Source organism: Rhinichthys klamathensis, unplaced genomic scaffold (genome assembly GCF_029890125.1).
Source record: "Rhinichthys klamathensis goyatoka isolate OS25496 unplaced genomic scaffold, OSU_Roscu_1.1 h1tg000059l_1, whole genome shotgun sequence".
Taxonomy (NCBI): domain Eukaryota; kingdom Metazoa; phylum Chordata; class Actinopteri; order Cypriniformes; family Leuciscidae; genus Rhinichthys; species Rhinichthys klamathensis.
The window spans coordinates 1,544,727-1,572,622 of record NW_026606604.1 but is presented as its reverse complement, the minus strand read 5'-3'; the positions used below and the strand labels follow the sequence as shown (position 1 = coordinate 1,572,622).

The 27,896-nt window shown below is 36.6% G+C and overlaps 1 protein-coding gene across 2 annotated transcripts; it reads right to left on the bottom strand.

The window, feature by feature from the left end:
* Positions 1 to 37: 37 nt before the first annotated feature.
* On the bottom strand, positions 38 to 25,962 carry plcd1a (phospholipase C, delta 1a). 2 transcript variants are annotated; one of them, XM_056248863.1, is made up of 15 exons: positions 24,233 to 24,431; positions 19,989 to 20,147; positions 10,278 to 10,506; positions 9,954 to 10,083; positions 9,475 to 9,703; positions 7,912 to 8,113; positions 7,676 to 7,820; positions 7,430 to 7,582; positions 4,164 to 4,313; positions 2,937 to 3,096; positions 1,767 to 1,883; positions 1,488 to 1,666; positions 820 to 955; positions 564 to 713; positions 38 to 474 (listed from the first exon to the last, which is right to left on the bottom strand). In XM_056248863.1, exons 1-15 carry the CDS (start codon positions 24,330 to 24,332, stop codon positions 386 to 388), a joined length of 2,328 nt encoding a protein of 775 aa, XP_056104838.1. In that variant the 5' UTR covers positions 24,333 to 24,431; the 3' UTR covers positions 38 to 385. The 2 variants fall into 2 exon arrangements, with proteins under 2 accessions (XP_056104838.1, XP_056104839.1); XM_056248864.1 differs by lacking the exon at positions 24,233 to 24,431 and adding an exon at positions 25,775 to 25,962 and having other exon boundaries at positions 39 to 474.
* Positions 25,963 to 27,896: the final 1,934 nt, after the last annotated feature.

The window sequence follows — 27,896 nt, the reverse complement described above, 5'->3', positions numbered from 1 at the left end:
TAACTATTAATATTTAAATTATTGATAATATATTTTTAAACAATATTTATCGAAGGCAACAAAAAGAAAAGACATGGGGAATGTGTAGAATGTTGAGTGTGCTTAAATATAAAAAATTTTTGGCTGCAGGTTCAACAAAGGCCTAACAAAGACTTTTTACCCCACCTTCTAAATTGAACCACACCTGCTAATTCCACGAAGGACTTAAGGGTACATCTTGGTACTCATATAGTGAGGAGGGCTAATTGGTAAACCGCAAGGCGCATCGGAAAAGGAAGTCCCAATCTTATCCTAAAAAGTGTTCGCATAGGAGTTTAGTTGATTGTCCTTTTCAGTGATCTGCACACTTTGACATTGAGATGACTGAGAGGAACGTTGCAGTCTCTTAAGCATCTATAACCATGGTGTGTACAAACAGTCCCGCTGAAGGAATGAGGCTTCCTCTCTTTGTGAGCAGAGGCACATGCCGGTATCCTGAAGACAGAATATAGGACTTATGGTGAGCAAATTCATAATAACTGCACAACAGAAAGTCATTTCTCACTTATTTTTTACCGGCTCACCATTCTGCATGCTGGTGAAGGGGACAGTGTACAGGCCGACCAAATCATTCTGTTTAGCAACATCATGGTCCTCCACCACAAACCGCACCAAAGCCAGTTCAGGCACATGAACAGTGAACTGGAATTTTGCATTCCACATAGGATTGAAACCTGTAACAAAAAAAAAAAACATTTAAGTGACCTAAACTTTGGTTAAAAAAAAGAATAAAAAAGTGTTTGGTAAATGCGTAAATGTAAATGCACTGTTGACACTTGCCATTGTTTTCAATGTGATGCGTCTGTTTGCTGGCATTGTCATCTGGCACACCGTAGATCTCCACTCTGACGTGAGGGTCCACAATGGACCTCTGATTGTCCTTATTGATCTTAGGCAGCTGCTGGGCTGAGATGATCTGAACAGACAAATAGAGTAATTGGGCACTGTGTTTGGATTCGTTTCGATAGGATTGCATTTGGTTTAGGAATCAAGGATATATCAGTGTCATATCAGTAAGGGTTTAATTCATCCGTATCAGTCAATATTGGATAATCGTTCATCCTCATTTCCCCCATTTTTACGTTATCTTTGCCATCACCGACACTCACTTAAAGTTAATCTGTAAAAACACTAATTTAATAACAATGTTAAGGGTAATCTTATTCTAAATAGCAAATCTCAAAATGTATATTCATTTTAATTATTTTACATTATAATGTTGTGATGCCTAAATTTACTTGTAGCATTTAAAATCATTGTTTTTTTGGTGTTTCATTTTTAATATTTTTTTTAAATGCATTTATTATTTTAAAAATACATTTTTATAAATATTTGATTTTAAGTCTTTTTTAACTAACTAATTTATTAATGATTTATTGTATTAGGCAGAATAATCCCAATTTTATTTTCTTATTATTTTCTTGCAGTGCAAAATAGAAGAATCTCACCATGATATGCAGGGTCTTCTTCTTCAGCCAGGGGCCTACACTGAGTTTCACGGGGTCAAACTGGGAGCCCGGGTCCCTCAGAAACTCTGGCTTCAGTATGTAGCCACACTTGCCATTAGGATAAAAGAGGGCCTGGTTCAGATCCATCTCTTTACAGGGAGTCTGGAAGTTTAGAGCCACTGTAAACCAATTTGAGGGATAAAAACAGATTAATATTATAAACAGACTTTCTGAATTGAATTAGACTCATATTGTGTCATATCACAGTGGGCTTTGCACCTATTTGGCAGCCGGCGTTCCACAAGGGCACCGGATTGTAGTTGGACGAATTGGTTCTGCTGCCGGCTGGGTAGATTCTGCTCAGTTTATCCATGTTGTGATGAATAAATCCCGTAGCTTTAAGACATTAGCCAGAGAAATGTGATATTACATCTGACAACATCACTCATATTTTAGGAAAAATTGCTTTTTTGGTTTCAAGTCCTATAGAGCGCTGCAGTGATTTATATTTTTGTAAGCCAACCCGGAGGTTAGCATCATACTGGTTCCCTCCACAAAAACCCAATAGAGTATTTGGATTATTGCAGAAAATAATCTCAAAGAACAACAAAAGTTTGATTCTTACATGTTTTTTTTTTCTTTAGGATAATCTTCACAAAATAACTGCAATGAACTTTGAAGCCTAAATAGAATTGCCTGAAGTAACAGGCAATAGGCTATAAAAAAAAACACACAACAGATGAATGACTTCAATGTAACGGTGGTCGTTAATAAAAAACAATAAAATTCCATCATTAAAGGGGTACCTCACTGGGCTTTCAAAAAAATGTGGCTACCTATACAGTAGAAAGTCGAAAATGTTATTAAAATTGGTGCTACCTGACTAGAGAAAACAGAGTAAAAAGGCTGTTGTCTTCCCAGTTGTCAAAAACTTCAACATCCATAATGCACTGGGCATGTTGCCATCCAAGGCCACTCCTACCAGTCTGCTATGGATGCACTTCTTAGAGTCAAATAGCTCCTTGCTTTAGAAGGAAATACCCCTTAGTAAACTTTTAGTGATGATGGTGTCGACTTGTATTGTTCCTGGGTTTAAGAATTTAAAGGCTAAACATTTAGCGGGAGTAAGTTACTCTCGGTTTCCAGCGTGTGGGTAAAGGCGGCAAAGAATGGTAAATACGGAGTGGACGCTGAATGAACTGGATGACTACGAACACAGTGTTTTAGGCCAAACGGAGGGAGAAAAAACGTAAAGAAACTGCCGTTCACAGAGTCATAGAATAAAACGTGAAAATATCTTGAGCTTGTGTTAACCACAGACCTTATTTCAGGTATTTAACTGAAAATAAAGCAGGATGGACTCAGAACTGCTAAAATGCTACTCATTTCCGGGTTTTGGCCAACAAAAAATATGTCATTCCTGTAGCACTCTATTGTGTACCCTTGTACCTGAGTTTTCCGCCAGATTCATTGCTTTGCTCTCCTTGAAAGAAGCCATTTCATAGAAGGCCTGATTATCTCTTGACTGCTCAAAGTTGCTGAAATGGACACTCTTGCAGTAGATTACCAGATCTGACAGCTCCTTAGCCAGCTTGATCTTATTGGAAGTCTGCAAAGTAATCAAAGATAGATTTTAATTACAGGGTGCAACATAGTATACAGTAAATTGACTTCACACATGCAATGACAAAGGGATGACAAATAAGCAGAACAAATCTGTGGTCTAATGATTTGAATCAGGCTTTTGTAGGAATGTCTGTGACAGCTGAGTGTGCCGATTTGAACTCGACCTTATCTGCCGCAGATTTGTGTATGCAAATATACTCCACGGCCCTAAGTATACTTCGTGGAGCATTGTATTTATTGATTTTAGAAACATTTACATTACAACGAGCACAGGAAAATAATATACAAATAAAAATAATAATAATTAAAATTAAATAAAAAATAAACAACAACATCTATACTATACAAATGTCAAGAAAATGGTACATTAATATCATAACATGGTAAATGTTATACCTGATTACACCGAAAATAAACTATTTGGTTCAGCTTCCTTCAAAAATTCTATAAAGGGGTTCCATACTTTGAAAAAGTTTCCAGATTTTCCTTTAACAATATATGTGAGTTTCTCCAAAGCCAAACAACCTGACAATTCCTGTAACTATTGTTTAAAATTAGGGATTTCTGTGTTTTTCCAATGACGAGCAACTACAAGTTTTGCTTGTAATTACAGGAGGTCAACATTTTCTTACCAGAGTTAGTTAGAGTGCAAATTACAGGGAAAATATTAAATACCGGTATACAAAGTTTAGGACATTTCCACTTTACTTTTAATAGAAAATAAAATGGTTTGAAATAGGACTTTAGATAAGATCAGAAATGAACCTCGTGATTAAATCGATTTACACCAAATTCTATTCTGCACTTCCAAATAAAGTCTGGTGAGTAATTGTGCCTTTTCGCAATTTTTACTCATATTTGGTGTTTTGCGGGTGTTCATTTTGTAGCACTTGACTGACAGCATGTTTTCCAAAACTGAATTCTTGAAGTTCTTCCTGTTTTTATTGGTAGAGCGAAAGCTCTTTGTAAATTTCCAGAGTTCCACTGTATTATTGATCATGATAATGAGTTGGTCAGCAGTTTGAATGACTGCAGGGTTTTTCAACACACCTTGCCTTTGGGTTTGGGTTCACCCTCTTTCAGTTCAGCAGCCTCGTCTTCCTCCGACACACTGTCCACATCCTCTGTGGTGTTGTTGTTGAAAGCTGCATCCAGTTTGTTCAAACGCTTGCCCTTGATCAGAATACGTCCCTTCAGCTCCTGCAAATGTAAACATGTAAACATATAATCTATTTGAACTTAAAAAATAAAATCTGTTGAAATATGTTCAAATGTGTTCAGTTAAGTAGTGAATACTACATTCTTATTGGTAGCTGAAACATTTAAAATATAAAAAAAAGAATAAAAGAAGTATATATATACATATAATTTAATAAATAAAATAATTATTGTTACAAATAAATACTAATTAATCAAAGAATTAATTTTTTTGTACTATTATACACTACCGTTCAAATGTTTGGGGTCACTTTTTTGGTGAAGAAAATGTATGTTTATTCAGCAAGGAGGCATTCAATTGATTAATAGAGACAATTAAAACATTTACAATTTTAACTTTCTATTGTTTTCTCATGTTACACTTTATTATACTGTGACACTGAAGACTGGAGTAATGGCTGCTGAATATTCAGCTTTGCCATCATAGGAATAACTACATTTTAAGATATATTAAATGCAAAACAGTTATTTTAAATTGTAATATCTTTACACAATATTACTACTAGTAAGTGAGCAAATAAATACAGCCATGGTGAGCACTTCTTTAAAAAAAAATTAAAAGACTTTAAACTTTTGATTGATAGTGTACAGTATATATTTTTGTCTTTATAATGACAGGACAGTGTAAGCAGAGATAGGAACATGATCGGGTAAGGACCACGAGTCAGAACTTGAACTCGGGTCACCCACAAGGCTATGGCTCTGACTTTTACTCAACATTTATTCAAAACTCTTTCAATGTTAAAATAACAATTATCATTTCATTTACCAGATGCTTTTTTTTCAAAGTGACTTTCAAAATGAGAGAGAAAAAAAAGCAAGCATTACTAATTGATCAAATGGAGACAATAATACAATTATAATGAAGAAAAAAACCCAAGGGGTGTGGAATAGGTAGTTTTGTGTGGGAAATTCTACATAACCTTCACATACAACAAATGGAACTGAAAGATGACGCTTTACTATTGTTTCTCTTGTGAGTGTGTTTTTTGCGTGTATGATGGTTCATGGCTGAGCTGCCCTCAGGCTGAAATATTAGAATCTTCCTTGATTTCCATCCTGCCACAGTTTCATTTAGAGAAACTGGAAGAACTTCTCAGTGCGGGACAAAGCTCAGGGTTGAAATGTAATTCGAACAGGTCATTGAAAGTAAAAAGTTTCAAGCCTGTTGGACAAGCTCATAAACCTAGTGACATCATCAATCAGAAGCCCCTCCCACCCCACAACCAAAATAAGCAACCTGTCTGAACTTGTACTGTCTTGTCATTTGCCTTTCATAATGCAGCTCAAAAGCTCTGTGCGTGTTTTGGTGAATCATCAGGAAGTGATAAATGGCTACAATCCAAAAAAAGTTAATCTGTATTCACATAATCAGCTCTACTGATAATCCCTTCCTCTGTCTTGAGCTATTTGAATTCATGGAAACAGAAGTAAACAGGAAGTATGCAGGGATGACGAGGAAGTCATTTGAGGATAGTGGGGTGTGGTGAAGAGAGTTTTTAAGAGTTTAGAGTTTTTTAGCTCTAGAAATCTGTTTCTGCTGTCTACCAGGTGGCAATATGTAGCCTAGAGTAATTTATCATAGAGTTGTGTGCTTCCATCATAGTGCAACAGTCATGTTCCAGAAGTAAAAACTCCATTCTTTTTCTCCACAGGGAAATTGATTTTTAATGTAAAGTATAAATGTATAGACCTTTAAAGACAGACCTCACTGTAAAAAGTGAGGAAACCCGCTGCCTTAAAATTATTAAGTAAATACATTTATTTCAAGTTAAGCCAACTGATCACTTTTTACAGTGCTGCTGTGAGCTCAGAGGTTGTTAATCGATGGTAAATGCTTTTGTTGAAGCCATCCGTTCGCATTGATTCAACTTATATTTAAAATAATAGTGTTTAACAGTGGAATTCATGGTGAAAACCTACATTACCCATGATACTGTATTGAAAATCCCACCAATCGCAGCGAGCTCTGCGGGGAACGCCCACTCATTTGAAGCACCATAAATGACATTATCAAGTTGGTCTCTCAACACTTTCAAAATAAAAAATATTTGTATCTATATATGCATATTTTGCAATAAACTAAAATATATTGTTTCTATAGATATAATCAGCCATAATAGCTTTATATTTCTCCATTGTTTTTAATATGATTATGTCATTCGCAACGCTTCAAGGATTGTAATTCTTCAGCCATTAAAGGCAGGGTAGGTAAGTTTGAGAAACTAGCAGAAAACTGCTGGATTTTGAAAGTATCCAACAGAGAAACTCCCACCCCCTCCATTCTGGGCTCCTTCCAAAGCCACGCCCCCAAAACACATGAACGCGTGATGCCGACCGCTCAGCTGGAGGACGCGTTTACCAGCGCCGAGCGGAGAGGAGCACAGTGCATGGAGTGACATCACCTTTTTTTGCCTTGTTTGCCTGCGCTGACTGTATATGCAGGTACAGGTGGTACTGGGAATTTTGACTGCTCTTTCTCTGCCATAATTGTGAGACTTCCTAGCTTCCGGCCGGTACGTGCCTCTCCTCTTTAGAAATGAGCGAGTCAACCGGGTGCGCGCATGTGGGCAGCTCCTGTAGCAGCAGGGGTGGTAGCCATGGTAGCGAGGGAGAGTGACAGTCGCCCAGCCAATCATTGCATTCGTTCCGAATGGAAAGAGTAGCTGTGTTTATTGCAGCCCTGAGAGGACTTCAGACACTCGATTTTTATACTCTCCTTTTAAGAGTACTTACATTTTAGATATGTATTGGTATATAAAGACAGTCTAAACAAATTTGGGAAAAAGTGTTTTAGAAACAAACTGCCTACCCTGCCTTTAAGTACACAGTCTTGTACCTTTGTTTTTAGTTTTTTTTGCCAATTGTCTTTTTTGCTTCAAATAAATGTTTGTAAAGTTGTGATTTTTCACATAGCTGGTCGGTTCGGTTCATGCTTAAGAACGCTTTAACAAAGACCTTTTTGAAAACCCTATAGAAAAAATGAATGAAAAAAATACTTCCGGAGCCAAGGCCGCTGAAAAAGCTAATGCACTCTATAGAATAAGCAGTGGTGCAGGACACATGCATGTAAAACTTTGTATTTATAGGGTTCTAACCTCAGGTCCTGGAAAAGCAGTGGGCATGCTATCCCCCAGTGGTTGAGTGAGCAGAGCGCTGCCCAGGATGGAGGTTAAGTGCTGGGCCATGATCTTCTGCTGCGGTATGGTGCAGTGGTTCTCCAAAGACAGGATCACTGGATATTGTGAGGTCTAGCGTAGCAAAGAAACACATTTTTTCATAATCCACAAAGCTGCTAATATAAGTAAGTGATCACACCATACAATTCGTGTTATTTCACTCACTTTGAAAGCATATTCTTTGATGGCCTTGATGACGTCTTTGAAGAGCACTTTGGATGTGAGCGTGTGGCCGTGATAAATGACCGGCTCCCCGTTTTCACCGTCCCAACAATCCAGCTCCACACAGCGGCATCCCTTCGTCAGCGCTCTAAAAGACAACAACCATTGCTTATGGAGGAATGCTTAATATGTTAATGCATTGCTGTTGAGAATTCCTGCGTAAACAGACATGTTCGTACTTGATATAGGCTTCTGTGCTGCTAGGCCCCTTCAGCTGGTCCTCCATCAGATAGGTGTTATGGGAAGAGGAAATGAAGTAATGAGTGAGCGGTTGGCGCATGTCTTGGTACACGGCTTTGTGGGCGGGGTTAAAGATGGAGCTTTCCTCATGGTTCAGGTACATCAGGAAACCATCTATGCTCATGTGTTTGTTCACTTTTGCTGGGTAAATATAAAAACACTGTTTTATACTAACATTTATTGTAAAAAAAATAAACTCAAATTTTCTTATGATACATCTGCTATTTTGATTGTGTAATTCAGGTTTATAATGATTTTGTTCTTTCAACCTGATTTATATTATATTATATGAATACATATTCTCTAATATTAGATTTTAATGATCTTATATATATATATATATATACACAGTGTGCAGAATTATTAGGCAAGTGAGTATTTTGACCATATCATCATTTTTATGCATTTTTTCCAACTCCAAGCTGTATAAACTTGAATGCTTATTGGATTCAAGCATTTCAGGTCATGTGTTTTTGTGTAATGAGGGAGGGTGTGGCCTAAGGAGATCAACACCCTATATCAGGGTGTGCATAATTATTAGGCAGCTTCTTTTCCTCGGGCAAAATGGGCCAAAAAAGAGATTTAACTGACTCCGAAAAGTCAAAAATTGTAAAAGTCTTTCAGAGGGATACAGCACTCTTGAACTCCCAAACCCACTGCCAGTTTTTAGAAGATACTTTCTTCAAGCAGTGGAACAGGAAAAAGTCTGCATCTTTCAAGAAGACCATGATTTTTATGCAGGACAATGCTCCATCCCATGCATTGAAGTACTCCACTGTGTGGCTAGCCAATAAAGGCCTTAAAGATGAAAGAATAATGACATGGCCCCTTTCCTCACCTGATTTAAACCCTATTGAGAACTTGTGGGCCCTTCTTGAACGAGAGATTTACGGTGAAGGAAAACAGTACACCTCTCTGAACAGTGTATGGGAGGCTGTGGTCGCTGCTGCACAAAAAGTTGATCATCAACAGATTAAGAAACTGACAGACTCCATGAATGGAAGGCTTATAACTGTTATTGAAAAGAAGGGTGGCTATATTGGTCACTGATTTGTTTTTGTTTTTTTAATGTCAGAAATGTTTATTTGTAAATTGGGTTTATTCTCACTTTAACAGATGAAAATAAAGAAGTGAGATGGGAACATTTTCATTTTGCTGCATAATAATTCTGCACACTAAGTGTTGCCCAACAATTGTGCACATAGATATTCTCCTAAGAAAGCCAAAACCTCACTTTTACTTCCTTGTTGAGGTTTATTAACATTTTGGATTGACTGAGAGCCCTGTAGTTCAATACAATTAATCCTCAAAAATACAACTTGCCTAATAATTGTGCACACAGTGTATGTGTGTGTGTATATATATATATATATATATATATATATATATATATGTGTGTGTGTGTGTGTGTGTATATTATATTATGTACAATATTATAATAGTGTAATATTGTGAATACTGTGTTATCTAATGTATTCTACTAGTAATTTATGTGCCATTACCTATTTCATCCACCTCAAATTTATCGATAAGCTTATGTGCATAATCCAAAGAAACCGGCTCCCTCTGCTCATTATGAAGGAAGTTCAACAGGTCGCTGGAGCTCATCTGTCCGTTAGTATGAGCGTACTTTTCATATATCACATCAACTTCCTGACGGTGAGTCAGCAAACTGTAGAAGTTCTTAATTTCGGATCCCTCCAGAGTGCCTGAATGTGATGTGTCACATTTCTGCAATATATTAAATAATACTAAATAAAACAGTTCTTGAGGACCTGCAACAGGAGACACCTACAACATTTTCTTTTTTAAATTTCAGCATTTTAGACTTCTATGGATTGCTTCCAGTGAGTTTAAAAGCTGCTTAAACATTTTTTTTTAACCTTAATTCCAAACAGCAGTGATTTAAAAAAAAATGCTATAAACCAGCTGTACAAGTTTAAATGAAATTTACAGCCAAGCTTTATGATTTGTCTCTCACCTTGAAGAGCGTCTCAGCGTAATCGTCGTCCACCACAATATTGATCTGACGTAGGAAATGCTTCAACTCCTTCAAGTTCATTTTGTTGTCTGCGTTCTTGTCTGCCTTGCGCATGCAGTCATAGATCCAGCTTTTTGTCTGATGTAAGGACTGAATATTAAACACTCGAAATATATATTTGTTTTTTGAGCCAGAAATTTCCCAATTAAAAAGTTAAATATAAATGCGTGTTGCACTTATTAAACATAGTAGGCTACTTTATTACAACCATACTGACAAATGAGTTCAGAGACCAGGCTTTGGAGAATAGATGTTAAAGGATACTGTTCGCTGTTCTGTAGGCGGTTGAGGTTGTCCATGCTGTTGATGACCTTCTCCAGACCGCTGACCCAACGCTTTGCCTCCTCTGTAGATGAGGCCATCAAGTCTAGGTTGCTCCGTCGACCCTTGAAGACGATGGAGAAGCAACGGTCCTCCACTGAGGAGTCAGAGTACTTCTGCATCCCTTCAGTCTGACGCCCATACCGCACAGAATCTATGTCCCCGAGGCTGACTGTAAAAATGGCAAGAGATTTTTAATTATTACTCATTTTTGAGTCAGATTTTAAAAAAAACATTTTGAACCTTTCATGAATAAAACTGCTATTCACAAGAAATCTTTGTTAGTCTGTTCTGTTGGCAGATTGACGAGACAGACGTCTGAACTCAGAACAGTGATTTACAACATTACTACAGCCTGAAGCCTAAGAGACACATTATTTCTGAGACCCATGTGATATGCAGGTCTGAACATGAACAAGAATATATGAGTATATTTTGACACCTAAAACCTCCAAACCACTATGTTGTGATATAGCACAGGCAAGATTTCATGTTCAAGATCTTGTGTGTTACGCAGCACGTTTGAGCTACAGCAAGAACCAATGAGGTTCATTCTCGTGTTACGCAGCACGTTTGAGCTTCAGCAAGAACCAATTAGGTTCATTCTCGTGTTACGCCGCACGTTTGAGCTTCCACAAGAACCAATGAGGTTCATTCTCGTGTTACGCAGCACGGTTGAGCTTCAGCAAGAACCAATGAGGTTCATTCTCGTGTTACGCAGCACGTTTGAGCTTCAGCAAGAACCAATGAGGTTCATTCTCGTGTTACGCAGCACGTTTGAGCTTCAGCAAGAACCAATGAGGTTCATTCTCGTGTTACGCAGCACGTTTGAGCTTCAGCAAGAACCAATGAGGTTCATTCTCGTGTTACGCAGCACGTTTGAGCTTCAGCAAGAACCAATGAGGTTTATTCTCGTGTTACGCAGCACGTTTGAGCTTCAGCAAGAACCAATGAGGTTCATTCTCGTGTTACGCAGCACTTTTGAGCTTCAGCAAGAACCAATGAGGTTTATTCTCGTGTTACACAGCACGGTTGAGCTTCAGCAAGAACCAATGAGGTTCATTCTCGTGTTACGCAGCACTTTTGAGCTTCAGCAAGAACCAATGAGGTTTATTCTCGTGTTACACAGCACGTTTGAGCTTCAGCAAGAACCAATGAGGTTCATTCTCGTGTTACGCAGCACGGTTGAGCTTCAGCAAGAACCAATGAGGTTCATTCTCGTGTTACGCAGCACGTTTGAGCTTCAGCAAGAACCAATGAGGTTCATTCTCGTGTTACGCAGCACGTTTGAGCTTCAGCAAGAACCAATGAGGTTCATTCTCGTGTTACGCAGCACGTTTGAGCTTCAGCAAGAACCAATGAGGTTCATTCTCGTGTTACGCAGCACGTTTGAGCTTCAGCAAGAACCAATGAGGTTTATTCTCGTGTTACGCAGCACGTTTGAGCTTCAGCAAGAACCAATGAGGTTCATTCTCGTGTTACGCAGCACTTTTGAGCTTCAGCAAGAACCAATGAGGTTTATTCTCGTGTTACACAGCACGGTTGAGCTTCAGCAAGAACCAATGAGGTTCATTCTCGTGTTACGCAGCACTTTTGAGCTTCAGCAAGAACCAATGAGGTTTATTCTCGTGTTACACAGCACGTTTGAGCTTCAGCAAGAACCAATGAGGTTCATTCTCGTGTTACGCAGCACTTTTGAGCTTCAGCAAGAACCAATGAGGTTCATTCTCGTGTTACGCAGCACTTTTGAGCTTCAGCAAGAACCAATGAGGTTTATTCTCGTGTTACACAGCACGTTTGAGCTTCAGCAAGAACCAATGAGGTTCATTCTTGTGTTACGCAGCACGGTTGAGCTTTCACAAGAGGTTTGTTCTAAAGCGTCAAGCGGGTTCGGTTGAGCTTCAGTTTATGTCTGCTTATCAATGTTTTTATCTGAATAAAGGCTCAGATTTCCTTAAAAATATCTTCATTTGTGTTCAGAAGATGAACGAAAGTCTTACAGGTTTGGAACGATATGAGGTTGAGTAAATGATGACAGAATTTTTATTTTTGGGCGAACTAACCCTTTAATAATCAATGTTTGTAATAGCCCCTATATACAGTGAAAACAACTGGTGTAGAAACAATTTTCACAAATTTCACACAAAAAAACAACAACAAAGAAATGGTAAGTAACGCAAGGACTTAAATGTGGAAAAAAAAAACTGAAATAGTATTTTCTTGTAAAACGTACTCCTATAATTACTGTATTTAATGTATATATTTTTCATTAGATTTGGTCATTTATATATTGTTTTCATTTTATTTAATAAGTAAAATTTTACTTAATTTTATGGATTTTGTGATGGAAGAACAACTAATTTGGAATTAAGTCTCAATTTAACATGGAATATTAATTTAATTGATGAATTAATTTATCCCTAATTTTGATGTCATAATTGTATTGTGTACATTCTGTCCCTGTTCATTAGTTAATTCCCTCGTTTAGTAATTAGTTAACACCTGTTCAGTTTCATCAATCATCATCTGCCTATTTAAGCCCTGAGTTCTCATCAGTTCTTTGTCTGTTCTTGTTTGGTGATGGTTGTTGTTTGCACTTTCTCCAGAGTTTACTCCTGTGTGTTTGTATTAAAGTATTCTTCGTTTTCGTGAGCTGTTTACACAGCATCCTGTGACAATGTTCAGTGGCATTATTTGTCCAAATGCATGTTGTGTCACATCACGTCCTATTTTTTCCTATTAATTCTGTAAATTCATGTCATTCCTAATCAAATTCCAATTTAATATACTGTGGGATGAACGGTTCAATTCAAATTCACGCTCATGAATTGAAAGTGAGTCGATTCTTAAATTCATAACCAAGAAGGATATATTTTGAAGAATGATGGTAAAAGACACTTGACATTAGCCATTGACTTCCATAGTAGTTTTTCCCTATGGAAGTCAAAAGCTACAGTCAACTGTCTGGTTACCAACATTCTTCAAATATTCTTTTGTGTTCAACAGAATAAAGAAACTCATACAGGTTTGGACCAACATAAGGGTGAGTAAATGATGACAGAATTTTCTTTTCTGGGAAAACTATCCTTTTAACTCGAGAGGTACATCTTGATATCTTAATCAATAAATCTTGGCTAAGCACTGCTGTATGAAAGACAATTCATTGCAGGCATCACGTCAGACGCTGATAAGAAGGTGATAAGGTCAGTGGTGTCGTCCTCTTTGAAGGTTAGTGAATGTGCTTGGCAAACACAGCTGTACAATCACTCACCTCCTATGGCCTCTGCCGTTTAATCCCAGTGTTAAACAAATACAGGGACAAACTCTATTCCTCTTAAATCATGTGTATTGTGCAGTATAGGTTAATGAATGGAAGAGTTCAGACGTAATCCTCAGCAAAACACATGCACACAGACAGGGGGAACCCAAACATGGGTGTCTATCTGTCTCTACTGTTACCACAGTGTTCATAGGAGAAATGTGTGAACAGAACTGAGTCAACTTTTTTTAGTTAGAGCTTTAATTGACCTTTCTGTGCGCAAATACTCGATAAACTGCTCTACCTGGAAGTGAGACACAAGTGAGATTTTTCGTAATATCTCCAGCAATCAATTCGTGATCCCAAATAAAACAATTAGACACAATAGATGGCTTACTGAGAGAAATCAGATCAGGGTTTGTTTGTGTGTACTCAGCCGACTGGAACAAAGCAAATACAACACAAGCCACTTCCCATGAATATAGTACAATTGGTGACGTATGACAAAAACAGTAAAGGCACGGATGCTTTTTTGTGAGGTCTATTAGACATATTAGACAAAAAGTAATGTATTAATTAGTCTAACATAAAAAATAGCTAGTTTTAAAAACATAATGGGCTGTTGGGCCCTATTTTAACGATAAGCGCATGGTCTAAATGGCGCAAGTGCACTTAGGGCGTGTCTGAATCCACTTTTGCTAGTTTAAAGGAGAACTCCGGCGCAAAATGAACCTTTGGTCCAATAAAACATTGGTACCAGTCAATCGTTCTCTGAGATTTGTTTTCATGATAATCGAATGTAAAGAGTTTTATCTCTAAAAACTGTTTAGCGTATAACGCTAGTAATGGGGGCATTTAATAAGTAAAAAGAAATCGCTAGTTTATACCACTAACAAGGCTCAAAATAGCCCCACCCGAACACAGTAACATAATGAGGGTCCCTACATGCAAAACGAAGCATTGAGAACTAAGTAAGTGTACAGACCGTTTAATAAGAAGATAAAGATAAAGACAGTCCACTTCGTGTATACAGACAGGAGCCATCTTTGGAAAACAGTCTCGACTAATCAAACCACGAACGACGTGCTAAGTGAGCTGAACTGTATGAAGTTCAGTGAACTTCTGAACTGTATGAATGGCGTTCGTGGTTTGATTAGTCGAGACTGTTTTCCAAAGATGGCTCCTGTCTGTATACACGAAGTGGACTGTCTTTATCTTTATCTTCTTATTAAACGGTCTGTACACTTACAAAGTTCTCAATGCTTCGTTTTAGGGACCCTCATTATGTTACTGTGTTCGTGTGGGGCTATTTTGAGCCTTGTTAGTGGTATAAACTAGCGATTTCTTTTTACTTATTAAATGCCCCCATTACTAGCGTTATAAGCTAAACAGTTTTTAGAGATAAAACTCTTTACATTCGATTATCATGAAAACAAATCTCAGAGAACGATTGACTAGGTACCAATGTTTTATTAGACTTTAGGTTCATTTTGTGCCAGAGTTCTCCTTTAACGACAGGAAAAATGGTCGGCGCACCCGGTGCATGGTCTAAAAGGGTTGTCCCTATTCTCCTAACGAGTAATGGGTGTGTTTTGGGCATAACGTGCGATAAACCAATCAGAGTCTCATCTCCCATTCCCTTTAAAAGCCAGTTGTTAATACAATATTCATCTTTTACATTGTAATCCTTTTATTTTTAATATTTGGCATGTTTGTGTGCTGCTGCACGTCCCTGTGTGTGTAATAAGCAGAGTGTACGCGCGTTGTGGACCAGCCTATAGGCGCATATTACTAACACCTCTTTAAATAACAAAAATATTATTGCACCATTGACTTTAGACCAGGTTTTTGTTGGTCAATGGCGCAGTCTATTTCAGTTGCCTCAAAATAGCAACGCGCCAAGAATGCGCCTGAACACACCTCATTTCCGACCAGCACGCCCATGGGTGCACAAATGGGTGCAGATGCATTTGCTATTTAAACAATGTGGCGCAGGACGTGAAAATGATAACTGCGTCGGGCTGACTCTAGCAAAAACACTTGCGTTGCGCCTGGCGCTGCATTGCACCGGCTATATGATAGGGCCCCAACTGTCTGTAAACCATAATTCACGACACAAGTTCACACTTTTACAATTAGAGGGAGTAAAGTTTAATGCGTATTTGGCGTGCTGTCCGAGGGGAGGGCTCCGAGCTCGGAGTTCGGCCCGAACCCAGAGTACTCCCCCCCGTATGTAAATGGTTAGGACTAGAAGAGTGGAGAAGGGGTGGTGGAGGGATGCTGCTAACCTGTCAATGGTTTGAGGTGAGACTGTTGAATCTATATAAACCTCTTATCATTGATTGCTGAGTGCTCTCCACCCGTGTTAATTATCTGAACGTGCTCCTCACGAACTTTGTTAACAAAACATGGTGATTTTGGCCTGTTTCACATAAAGATGTTTTACCCTTCTCATCTATACTGTTAAAATCAGCATAAAACAGAAGTTGTGATAGTCTGTTCTTCCCTATTGTGATATACATATGAGTGGAACAGCTTCTCGAGCAAGAGAAAAATGTAGGGCGTAACTTGATTTTGTCCATCGGGAACTGATTGGATGGTTGTGTTTTTTTTTTATATATATATGATTATTTTATTTTTTTTGTAAATTAATTAAAAAAATTATGTTCCCAAATAGATCATTTATAATAACTATAGCAATATTCCATTAAAAAACAAGAATTTTGATTTCATGGTGATTTTAATGATAATTATTCATTTTAATGATCTTGTTGTTAAATTGATATTTAATTAATTGTAGTAAAAACTAATTTTAAACCAATTTATTAAATTATTAAATTATAATTGATTAAAATGTATTTAATTCATGGGCAGTCCTGTTACCCATTCTTGTGTAGTTATTTTTAATTTAATTTTACAGAATTTGTCTTTTTAATTAAGATGTTTATTGCTAGAAAATGACAAAATCACAAGTTTTAAAACTGTTTAGTTCATACTAACAAAAGGTTAAGCACTTTCTAGCAAAAAAAAAAGAAGAAAAAACTTTATGCAAAAGCTTCACACAGTAATTTGTACAGTATTTGTGGAAAGTTCTGGAAAAACCACAGCTGGAGATAATCTGCTGTTTTAGATCTGGTGCATGCTCACAAATAATAAATTAAATGTAACAAAATATGGGGTCTGTAGGAGAACAATTTGAATAACACCCAATCTCAAGTGAACTGCTGAAAGAAAGCAGTGTCAAAGGCAAGTCTAGCATCCTTGAGATTCCATTCAAACAAGCGGACAAAAAGGAAACATTGTGCTTGGCCAAATTCTGACCTGTTATTGTCAGATTTCATCAGATTATTATAATTCATCTATTATATACAATACAGTGACTGAAACAAAAACATTTTGCTTAATAATTGCACCAACACTTTTTTTAAAAGTGGATCATTTTCTTCATGTTGCAATCTTTTTTCTTATCACAATTTAATGTAGTGATTATGCAGAAATTGCACACTTCAACTTTAAAAATTATAGTTCATTTCTTTTGCATTCATGTCACATCATTGGTTTATAGTTTTTTTCTAATAACCACTAGTCCACAATACATCTGGTTGTTAAAGCACATCCTGTGAGGTACTCTCTTTCTTGATTCCTTACACACAGAGGAGAAAGTTGAATTCTCAGAGAAACCTGATTTTAGATATAATTCATGAGAGGGAAGAACTAGGCAAAAGTTGAATACTTACTGTAAAATAACAATAGAAGTGATTAAGCCTTAGCAAGTCCCACTTAACACACACACTACCAGTCAAAAGTTTGGAATAATTAAGATTTTTTTTTTAAATGTTTTGGAAATAAGTCTTATGCTCACCAAGCATTCATTCATTGGATTCATTTGATCAAAAACACAGTAAAAACAGTAATATTTTGAAATATTATTACAAATTAAAATAACTGCTTTCTATTTGAATATATTTTAAAGTGTAATTTATTCCTGTGATGTCAAAGCTGAATTTTCAGCATTATTACTCCAGTCTTCAGTGTCACATGATCCTTCAGAAATCATTATAATATGCTGATTTCATGCTTAAGAAACATTTCTCATAATTATTATTAATCTTGAAAACAGTTTTGCTGGAAACATTTATAGAAAACGTGATACATTACCATTAAAAGGTTTGGGGGAAATAAAATTTAAATAATAATAATAATAATTGTATTCAGCAATGATGCATTAAATTGATTAAAAGTGATAGTAAACACATTTATAATGATACAAAAGATTTTTATTTCAAATAAAAAGTGTTGTTTTGAACTTTCTATTCATCAAAGAATCCTGAAAAGAATGCATCGCGATTTCCACAAAAATATAAAAAAGCAAAAACTGTTTTCAGCCTTTATAATAAGAACCATTATTTATAATTGAGCACCAAATTTGCATATTAAAGTACTTTCTGAAGGATCATGTGACACTGAAGAGTGAAGACTGAAGTAAGGATGCTGAAAATACAGCTTTAACATCACAGGAATAAATTACATTTTAAAATATATAAAATGTCATACAATTTCATAAAAAAAAATCATAATGTTACTGTTTTACTGTATTTTCGATCAAATAAATGCATCCTTGGTGAGCACAAGAGACTTCTTTTAAAAACATTTTAAAAAGTATATATTTGGGCACTTTCTAGACTGATTTTGCCACATGTGACCTCTGTTACAGTGGTGGGAGTGTGACCATGTGACCTCTTATTATGTTCTGCTGGAGGCGGGAATAAACGTAAAAAAGCATGCTAAACGGGGGCAAAATCTGCTCATTGTTCTACAGACAATAGGCGCAAACTATGAAACGGGGCATCACACAGTACTGCAGCTATTATCATGGAGACAAGACTGAGGTAGATGTTTTACTTAACTTGTCAACAGGGTTTAAGAGAAGAAAATAGCCATTGTCTTATTTCTGGATAGTTTTACAGTGGGTAGGGCCGCATCAGCACTAGTATTTGATAAAAACAATCTGTTATGTTTCCTCTGTTTCTTTCCCACCCCTGCAAGTCCATTTAACTTGAGATAAACTTGGCACCATCACTATAAGATAATAAAAAGCTCATTTCCTGTGCTTAAAAACATGAAACCCTTGTCTTTAAACCATTAACTACATAAGTATTTGATATTTTATAGAGTGAACAATTTGCTCCAATTACACGTCTCTGAATCATCCTCTAATGTTTCAATACTTATATTAAGCCAATTAAGCCTTTTTATTTTTGGCGTACGGTTTAATACATTTTCCAAGGATTCTGTCATCATTTATGTCATACTTTTGAGAACATAAAAAGAGGCCGAAGCGCCCCCGCTGCATGTGCAATCCATCTAATCATCATTCCTGGCCAATGGCAGTAAAACAACTGTCAAAACACCCGACTAATGGGTGAAAATATCATGTGAGTTCCCCTGCTGATATCTGGTGTTTTAACTAGAATCCTTTGATTTTGTTGGTCCTGGTTTCCTCACTCACACACACGCAGGACATAGAGGAGGCAGCCACGTTCTGGCAGACAGCAGATAAAGAGGCCTGATCTGAGGCCTTTGGCCAGGAGGAACCAGGCCGCCGGAAGCTATGAGGAGCAGAGGGCTCTGGACAACATGTGGGAAAAAAGATTTAAGATCACCACAACATTTCGTTCCCCTTCTCTCCGGTCATTTTGTCCAAGATGTTTCCTTTCCACTCAACTCAAAGATGACATTACAGATGTTCAAAATGTTTGTGGGGGAAGGTGAAGGACAGCTCTAACTATTTATTTACAGCTCTGGGACACTATAAAGATGAGTTTACAGGAGAGCCATTTGATGTGAGGCTTGCTGAAATCAGCATGAGGTCATTTATTATCAGGAAATTAAATAAAAAATCTGATTACAGTGTATCAAGCAACAGTTTTTTATATAATAATGTATTTGTATTGATATACATGTATATATATATTGTTTAAACGTTTGGAATAATTTTTTATGTTTTGAAAGAAGTGATAAAAAATACAGTCCAAACAGTAATATGGTGAAATATTATTACAATTTAAAATGACTAACTTTTAAATTTTTTAAATATAATTTATTTCTGTGATCGAAGGCTGAATTGTCAGCACCATTTCTCCAGTCTTCAGTGTCACATGATCCTTCAGAAATCATTCTATGTTGATTTGGTGAAGAAAGAAAGTATTTTTTTCAAAATCGCAAGCGTTCAGAAAGAGTTGTTTTGGCAGCTCAGTTATGTTTTTCATAGTACACCAATCTCTATTATCTAAAACAAATCTAAATGTGATTCTTCATGATATGAAGAAAACCTGTTCTCCCCATCTCTCTCAAACAGACACTGAACTAAATAAAGGGACAGCATTTATACTTACAGCTGGAGTCTTTCTTGAATTTCTTGCTGGTCTGTGACCACACAGTCTTGCAATCTTCGGACAGCCGAAAGAAGCGGGTCTTCCTCCATGTGTTAGACTTCACCTTTACTAGGTCTCCACCTTTCAGCAAAAACTGCAGGTCCGAGTCTCCTTGCAAACCTGAAGGTCAAGCAAGTATCAAGTTCACGCATCAAGTTCAAAATGGATTTCACAAAGGTCATAAAATGCTCAAAGTCCACTGTCAAAGTATCTCAATTTATGTATTTTTGGAAGCTCAAATATAAAAACCATGTCACAAGTTTCTGGGCTCAGTGGTGAGTCATACATAGATCAAAGCTATTTAAAAAGATTATATAAATGTTTGCAATAATGCTAATGACTGGACACACCTCTCTCCAGACAAAAACGAAAAACAATCTTGCACAATTTACATAGTTTTGCTGAAGGTCAAAACCTGCTGGGTGAGGTATAAGTATGGTAGAGGTTACCAAGACCATTTTCTTTCACACTCTTTCATGCTGTATACTGTATATCTACACATTGTAAAGTCTAAATCATTGAGTTTTACTTCAATGAAAGTATGTTAACCCATTCCAGGTAGATTTGATAGTACATTTCTTTAAATTGCACAACATTGATGCCTTTCAGTAACAATATAGCTTTCAATAGTTTCAGTATTAGTATTAGATCCATCATTGTGCTTTGTTTATATTCAGTTCATACAGTACATTGTATTGTTTTCTCTTCATTAAAGTATCCTAATAGTACTCATAGTCTGAAAGATAACACTGACACGTACTGACAACATGCATTCACCCACACAGCACTTTTTCCATTTTGCAATGAAATTGTGGTTATCTTTGTCTTGTTGAAACCACAAACCCACAGTGCAAAAAAATCACTTGCATCCCTCACAATGATTCCAACACTGTGAATATAAATATATACAGCTATGAGGGTGTATATATACACAGTATATATATATATATATATATATATATACATATACAGTGGCCAAAAGTGATGTCCGTATCAAAACATAAGGGAACATATTTTATATTTTGTTTGATCTTTTTTTTAAATATGAGGGAAGAACAAAACACTAAACTTGGTTAAGGTATTTATCTTGACAGAATTATTTGACAAAAAAGGGCCAAAAAACAAAACACATCTACAGGTTTTATTTTACTATGCAAAAAGAAAAAAAATCTTAGAAAACCAAAAAGCATACACTGACTACAACATAATCAGTTATTAATATTTCATATTAATATATACCCAGTTCACTTAAGAGTTCACTTTCCAAACAGCTATGTATGATACATACAATTTTCAGGATTGATTTTTTACACAATTATGCAAGGATTATTGCATTAATAAAGCTAGATAAAGATAACCACAATTGCACTGCAGTGTGGAAAAAACGTGTATGTGCGGGGGTGGTGTGTGTGGTGGATTCATGTCAATGTTGCAATAAAAGATCAGACTTTCCATTAAATGTTTCTACTTTTCTACTTGAATTTGGAACGATAAAATATTGCAGATAATGCCTGCAACATCCTGATGAGATGCAAAGCTGTTGTCCTGCAGCTATCATAGTGCTAATTGGCCCATTTGAGTTATGAATATTTCCCGCTTGTCTGACCCAAGGGTGTGGGCAAACCACAACATTGCTGACATTTTTCACGAGCTCTTGCCACAGAGGCTGTTTATGAGGCTCTGGCTGCACTCAAGCAGCAGGCGGAGAAATGATGAAAAATCTGAGCTGATTTCAGAAAGGCCTCCGCATACTTTGAAATGGAGCTGAAAGCATTTTTTTTGTGCTGGGATGGTTGCCTATTACTCAGAAAACTCTGTGTGTGTGTGTGTGTGTGTGTGTGTGTGTGTGTGTGTGTGTGTGTGTGTGTGTGTGTGTGTGTGTGTGTGTGTGTGTGTGTGTGTGTGTGTGTGTGTGTGTGTGTGTGTGTGTGTGTGTGTGTGTGTGTGTGTGTGTGTGTGTGTGTGGTTTTATGTTGATGACTGATACTAGTGTTATTGCAGTCTTGAAAAAAGTGGGGTATTTAACATTTAGGAAAATGTCGCAGGCTTTTCATCTCAACATTCAAATCACACTCCAGAAGTATTTAGTATGCAAACGTAGATGTCGCTAAGTTCAAATACTCTTCTGACTTCTCATTACCGTGACCCTCAAAAAACATGATAGTAACAGGGCCAGGCACGATTTGCAAAGTCAGTGGATTTCAGCTGTGCCAGTGCTGGAATTAAAGCCAGAAAGATTTGTAATAGCTGGAGAAAGCTATCCGTTAGCATTCCCATTCGTTTCGATGGCGGTTTAAACAGGGAAACAGGGAAAGATGTACTAGTTAAGATTTTAAGGGCCCTCCAAAACAAGACTATACTGTATATAACAATGAAATATTTTAGCAATATATGTTGCTTTCAAAAACGTTTAGTCAACAATACACAGTTCATTTTGAATGGCCATCAAAAAGCAGCCAGATGGTGTAGTTATGACATCATTGACCCTTCGTATTCCTCTTGTATTCTTAAGGATTTCTGCAGAAGAGCAGTATTTTCTAAACCATAACAGCAAAACGTTTGTGAGTCATATAAGACAGCTGACTAAAGAAATTATGCAACTCAGCACGTGTGTAACAAATAAAAAAATGCCAAGAACCTGAATGGTTTACTTCAAGCAAAATAGCCAAGCTGCTCTTTCCTGTACAATAACAACAACTTCTTAGTCTGATCCTCAACATGACTTCAAAAGACTTAGAATATAATGCACAAGTTGAAAGGAACATTTTTAAAATGCATTTATTCATTATTATTATTCTTTTTGGAGGTTGACAGCTCCTGGAACCCGTCCACTTTGTGCCCCAAAATCCTACCTTGTGTAAGCATGTTAGCCATCATTATTTAGTCATTTTAGGCCCATTGCTCTTCCAATATATAAAATCACTACACATTTTTTAAACTTACTGTCAATCTAGTCAGATTCAAATGTTTATATGGCAAATATTAACAAGTTATTACATGATTTAATGAGTTTTAATTAATTAATTAATTAAATAAATAAATAATTTTAATAATTGAATGCGTTTACACAAAATGCACATAATGTGTTAAAATAGCCATAACATAAATTGTGTTATTATTTTAACACATTCTTTTTGAGGGTGCAGAATGCTAAAGATCTCCACCACAAATTTCTATTTTCTTTTGGATCAAACTAAATTTAATTAAAATTTCTCTACATTATGATTATTAAAATGTATGTAAACCAAGCAACTGAAGCATTCAAATACTTTTAGTTTCAGGGCACAATTAAATGATAATGCTGATTTTGTAGTTGTGTTTTGCTGCTGTACACAGACTACTCTTCAAGGCGGTTTTCCATTTAACTAGATGGAGATTACTGGGAACAGAAAGAAAAGTGAATAAGGAATCTTTATTCACAACTAGTCAATCTTGACGATCAATGGAACGTGGCCAACAGTTGTGCGATTAAGTGTGATAAGTCAACCCCCAAAAACGTCCATTCTTGGAAAAGTTTTGTAATCCTACACTCAACAAAACAGATCTTCTCTGCTCCATTTGGCTGGAATTTAATTAAACATCATACCACAAAACATCATAAAGCAGAATGGGATAATCCCCTTGCCTTGACCCATTCCTCATCCCAAACATGAAAGTAAATCATACAGTGCTCCTCTTTTATGAAATATGCAGTTTATGACTTCCCTCAAAAGCCAGCTTCACTGAATCCATAGTAATCATCCACTGCATTAAATGCTCTTAATGTTTAAATGCTTTTAATACTTCATATTTAGAGTGAAGTGTCTTAGCAACACAACGTCACATATGCACGCACATGTGTGCAATATGTTGCAGATTGGTTGACAATGACACATCTAAACAGTGTGTTCGTTCCATAAACAATACTATTTCAATACTGTATGTGCGGTTAATGCTATTTAATTAACCTTGCACAGCCACTTATACACTTTTTACAACATTTATAAATGGCCAGTGACTTCTCTTAACTTTTTACACACGGTTAAATGAGATCCCATTGTTATGGTTGTACAGTAACAAGTGGAAAAAAACCTACAAACATGCCATTTTTAAAGAAACTCTACTTTCTGAAACTAGAGCCAGAAAAGTTCACAGCTCGTGCAGTTTTAGTCCACGGCACGGAGGGATATTTAACGCACGACGACCCGACATAATGCGACACCCACCTATGCGTATCCCATTCTCGTGTGCCACGTTCTTGCATTGCTCTTGATAAATGAACTCCTGCGATATCGTCCTTTTGCGCGGCTTACGCCCACAGGACATTGTGGAATTCCTCAACGGGGTCCTGTAATCGACTTACTTTGGGTAGTAAAATAACACGACGGGAGAAAACCATGACGTTTGCAAGTCTCTTTCTATGGGGCGGGTTCTAAACCTGCAAAAATCATCCTATTGTTTTTGTTCCGATTCACTTTCTCTATGCGTGTATCTCAGTTTCGCACTGACATGCTATTGCAGGCACTATGGCATTTAAATATATAATACACAAATAAAAAGAGATACTATGTCATACTATTTTTTTTTTCTCTCACTTTTTCCAAACAGGTTTGCGTGGTGTAACCTGATTTTCCTTGTTGCCTTCTCTCTAGTGTTTCGCTCATGGAAAAATGGTGGTTTCGAACATAGACAGTAAAAGAAAGGTTTCGAAGGAATCATTCTCGTTCACTTCCATGTTTGACTCGTAAACTTGAAAACTTCGAGGTTCGCTGAACTCTTTCCCTTTTTAAAGAGCAGGATTCCTGACCATGGCTCTGTTGCTGACTATAGCGCGAACCAATAGCAATCCAGTGCTTGGTGTGAAGGAGCATTCCATTGGCTGGACCGATTGAACGACCCTTAAATGAACGAGACAAGAGACTAGAAGCGGTACTGAGCTTCACACATACTGGATATGTGCTGTGCAGCTGGACAGAATGATAGGGGACATGTCTAAAAAAAATAAAATAAAATCATTTTTGCTTATCATTCAGACGGATGCAGCAGAACAATTTTGAATTAATGTGAAAGTAACTGATACCAGAAATTTAATATGACACAAAGCAGTTAGTAAAACTCAAAATGCAAAGCTGCTGTTTTTTTTAATAGCTTTATTAAAGTCATATCTAGCAGTTGGCGAAATCTATTTGTTGTCATTCGTGTCCTTTTGATGCTTGCAAGGTATGGAAATTCTTAGTGGATTTAATTTGAATCTAAAAGATTTCATTTTCAAATCTTTTAGTGAACCGGTTCGAAAGTAGCCGATGAATCACTAGTTCAAACGTAATTTGGGATAGGGCGCCTTCTTGTGGTTAAACCGGCCTCGACATTAAATCATTCGCACTTTCACAGGCTAAAAAAGGTTCCAAGAAAAAGGTAGGCTATAAGCTTCATAAACTCCGGTATTTTTTTGTTTGTTTTGTAACTGGCATTGACATGGTTTTATTGCGAACTAACACTCGTCTTAAACTGATTACATACATAGCCTATATATGCTACTACAAAGTTCAGAGATGATGCACAAAACAAAATAGAAAAATGTTACATATAAAAATGAAGGCTAATGCAGAATAATAAGGCAACACGTCCCATGACTGTGGAAAGAATAATGCAATCAAAATGCAATTAAAATCACTGGTGTTTATAGCCATTGTTAATAGCCTCCTGACACTTCAAATCAAATGTTAACTTCTCGCGCGGAATAAACATGACATCACTGCAAAACTTACCGATTCTGCCGGCATTTCCATTGAGTTCCATTTTTTTTATTGTTACTTATTTATTTCGCTTTTCTTCCTTTCCTTCTTTCAGTTGGAGTATATCCCAGTTGGACAAGACGTTTTGTGTCCCGAAGTCACCCAGAGCCTGCGTTGAGTGTCCTAAACCGTGTCCTAAACCATCACTGATGACTCTGTGGAACCCGCCTATAACGAGAGCAGTATCGAGAATTCGCCAACACCCACAACAACACCGGTCTTTCAAGTCTCTGTTTTCTGAAAAGTTTCATTGTTTCCACCCATTATAAACGACTGAATTTTAATTCAGAAACGAGTCTACTTTTTGGTGATTTGCAGAAGGATATCCTCAGTGGCAGGCTGGCAGCATATGGTTTTGATTCATTTGTCTAGAACTCCATTCTCCTCGAGCAGTTCTAGCCTACTCTTGGAAGTGTTCTTCAAAGACTGAAAATTACCTTGGTGTTGCATTTATAATCTGACCCTCCACCTAGATGTGTTTCATAAGAACACCATTATCTTATCATTCAGGGGTAGCCTATATGGAAATAAAAGTCTTTAGTTATAGGATTCAGATTCAGATTGAATTCCCACTGCAAAAAGAAAAAGAAAGAGGTTAAATGTTTATGTGGATATATGTATGACTGTGTGACTGGCATGGAAATCAATCTGTCTCAGTTTGTTTTGTTTTTATGTGCCATTTCAGGATTTAATTGGAAATAAAGGGGTGAAATACAATTATAACACAACTACACAAGAATTTAAAATACATGCTCCAAAATGGGTTTTTGCAGCAATGCCAGAAAAACAATGTTTGGTTCCCCAAAGAAACTTTCAGTGATCAGTTCCTAAAAGGAGCATTTTTTCTTATTTAAAAAAAAAAAAAAAGATTCCATGTTAAAGGTTCTTCATGGAATGCCAATAAAGAATCTTTATTTTTAATAGTGTAAAAAAAAAGATGTTATTAAAACATTACAAATTATTAAATATTTATTTGTTTAGTGGTTGTTTTGGTGTTAAATGTTGCATATTGATTAATTGTGAGTGATTGTGTTGCATCATGGGACAAATCAGAACACTGCCAATCTACATGGCAAGCGAACAATTTTGTCTTGCAGGGCGTGAAGCAACAAACAAAGGTGAGGTAAAGAAATCTATTAACTCAAGCAAGCTTTAAATACTGTAGGCCACAGGTGAGTCCAATGGCGTAGACTACAACCTTTTTGCTTTATGATATAGGGAAATGAAAATCATCCTGCCTGGCAGCTTAGCACACCCTTCAAAACCGCCAAGGCATACCTGATCTACAGGTCAGGTGTTCACAGAGTGCACGTTATTTTTGGATTGCATAGTTACTTAGCATGTTTTGTCATTTATGGCCAGGTGCATACAGCGACTTACTCTTTGGCTTTTAGGTAATTGTATGAATTGCATATTAAAAACTAGTGCTGTCAAATCGGTTAATCGCAATTAATCATATCTATCACATCACGATTAATTGCATTTAACATGAAAATTTTAAATGTGTGCATATATATACACAGTTTACACACACACATATACATTTAAAAACGTTCATGTTAGATGCGATTTATCGCGATTAATCGATTTGACAGCTAACTAAAATGTGTAGCTAGATTCTCTCCATAATTCTATGATAAAAAAAGTCATATCGCATTAGAAACAATATGTAGGCTATGTGAAACTAAATAAGATATACAAGGAAAGATGGCACAGTTTTAAAAAGTGATGGGTGTTTATAATGTAAAACTAGCATAACTTTTCTGTTGTAATATATTAAACTAGTCTTCAGTGTCACATGATCCTTCAGAAAGAATTCTATGCTGATTTATTTAAGAAAAATGTTTTTACATTTATTTTTGATTAATAGAAAATGCATTATATGAAATAGGCCTATAAATCTTTTGTAACATTATTATTTTTTGTTACTTTCGATCAATTAGGTAAATTAATACTTATTCAATGAAAGTATTCGTTTCTTCAAAAATCTTACTGACTTAAAGGACTTTGCTTACAGTCTACATTTTGAGGTTGATAAATCGCTTTGGATGCGGAGCTTTTTAGTTGGCATGCTGTTACCATGGTGACGTCCTAA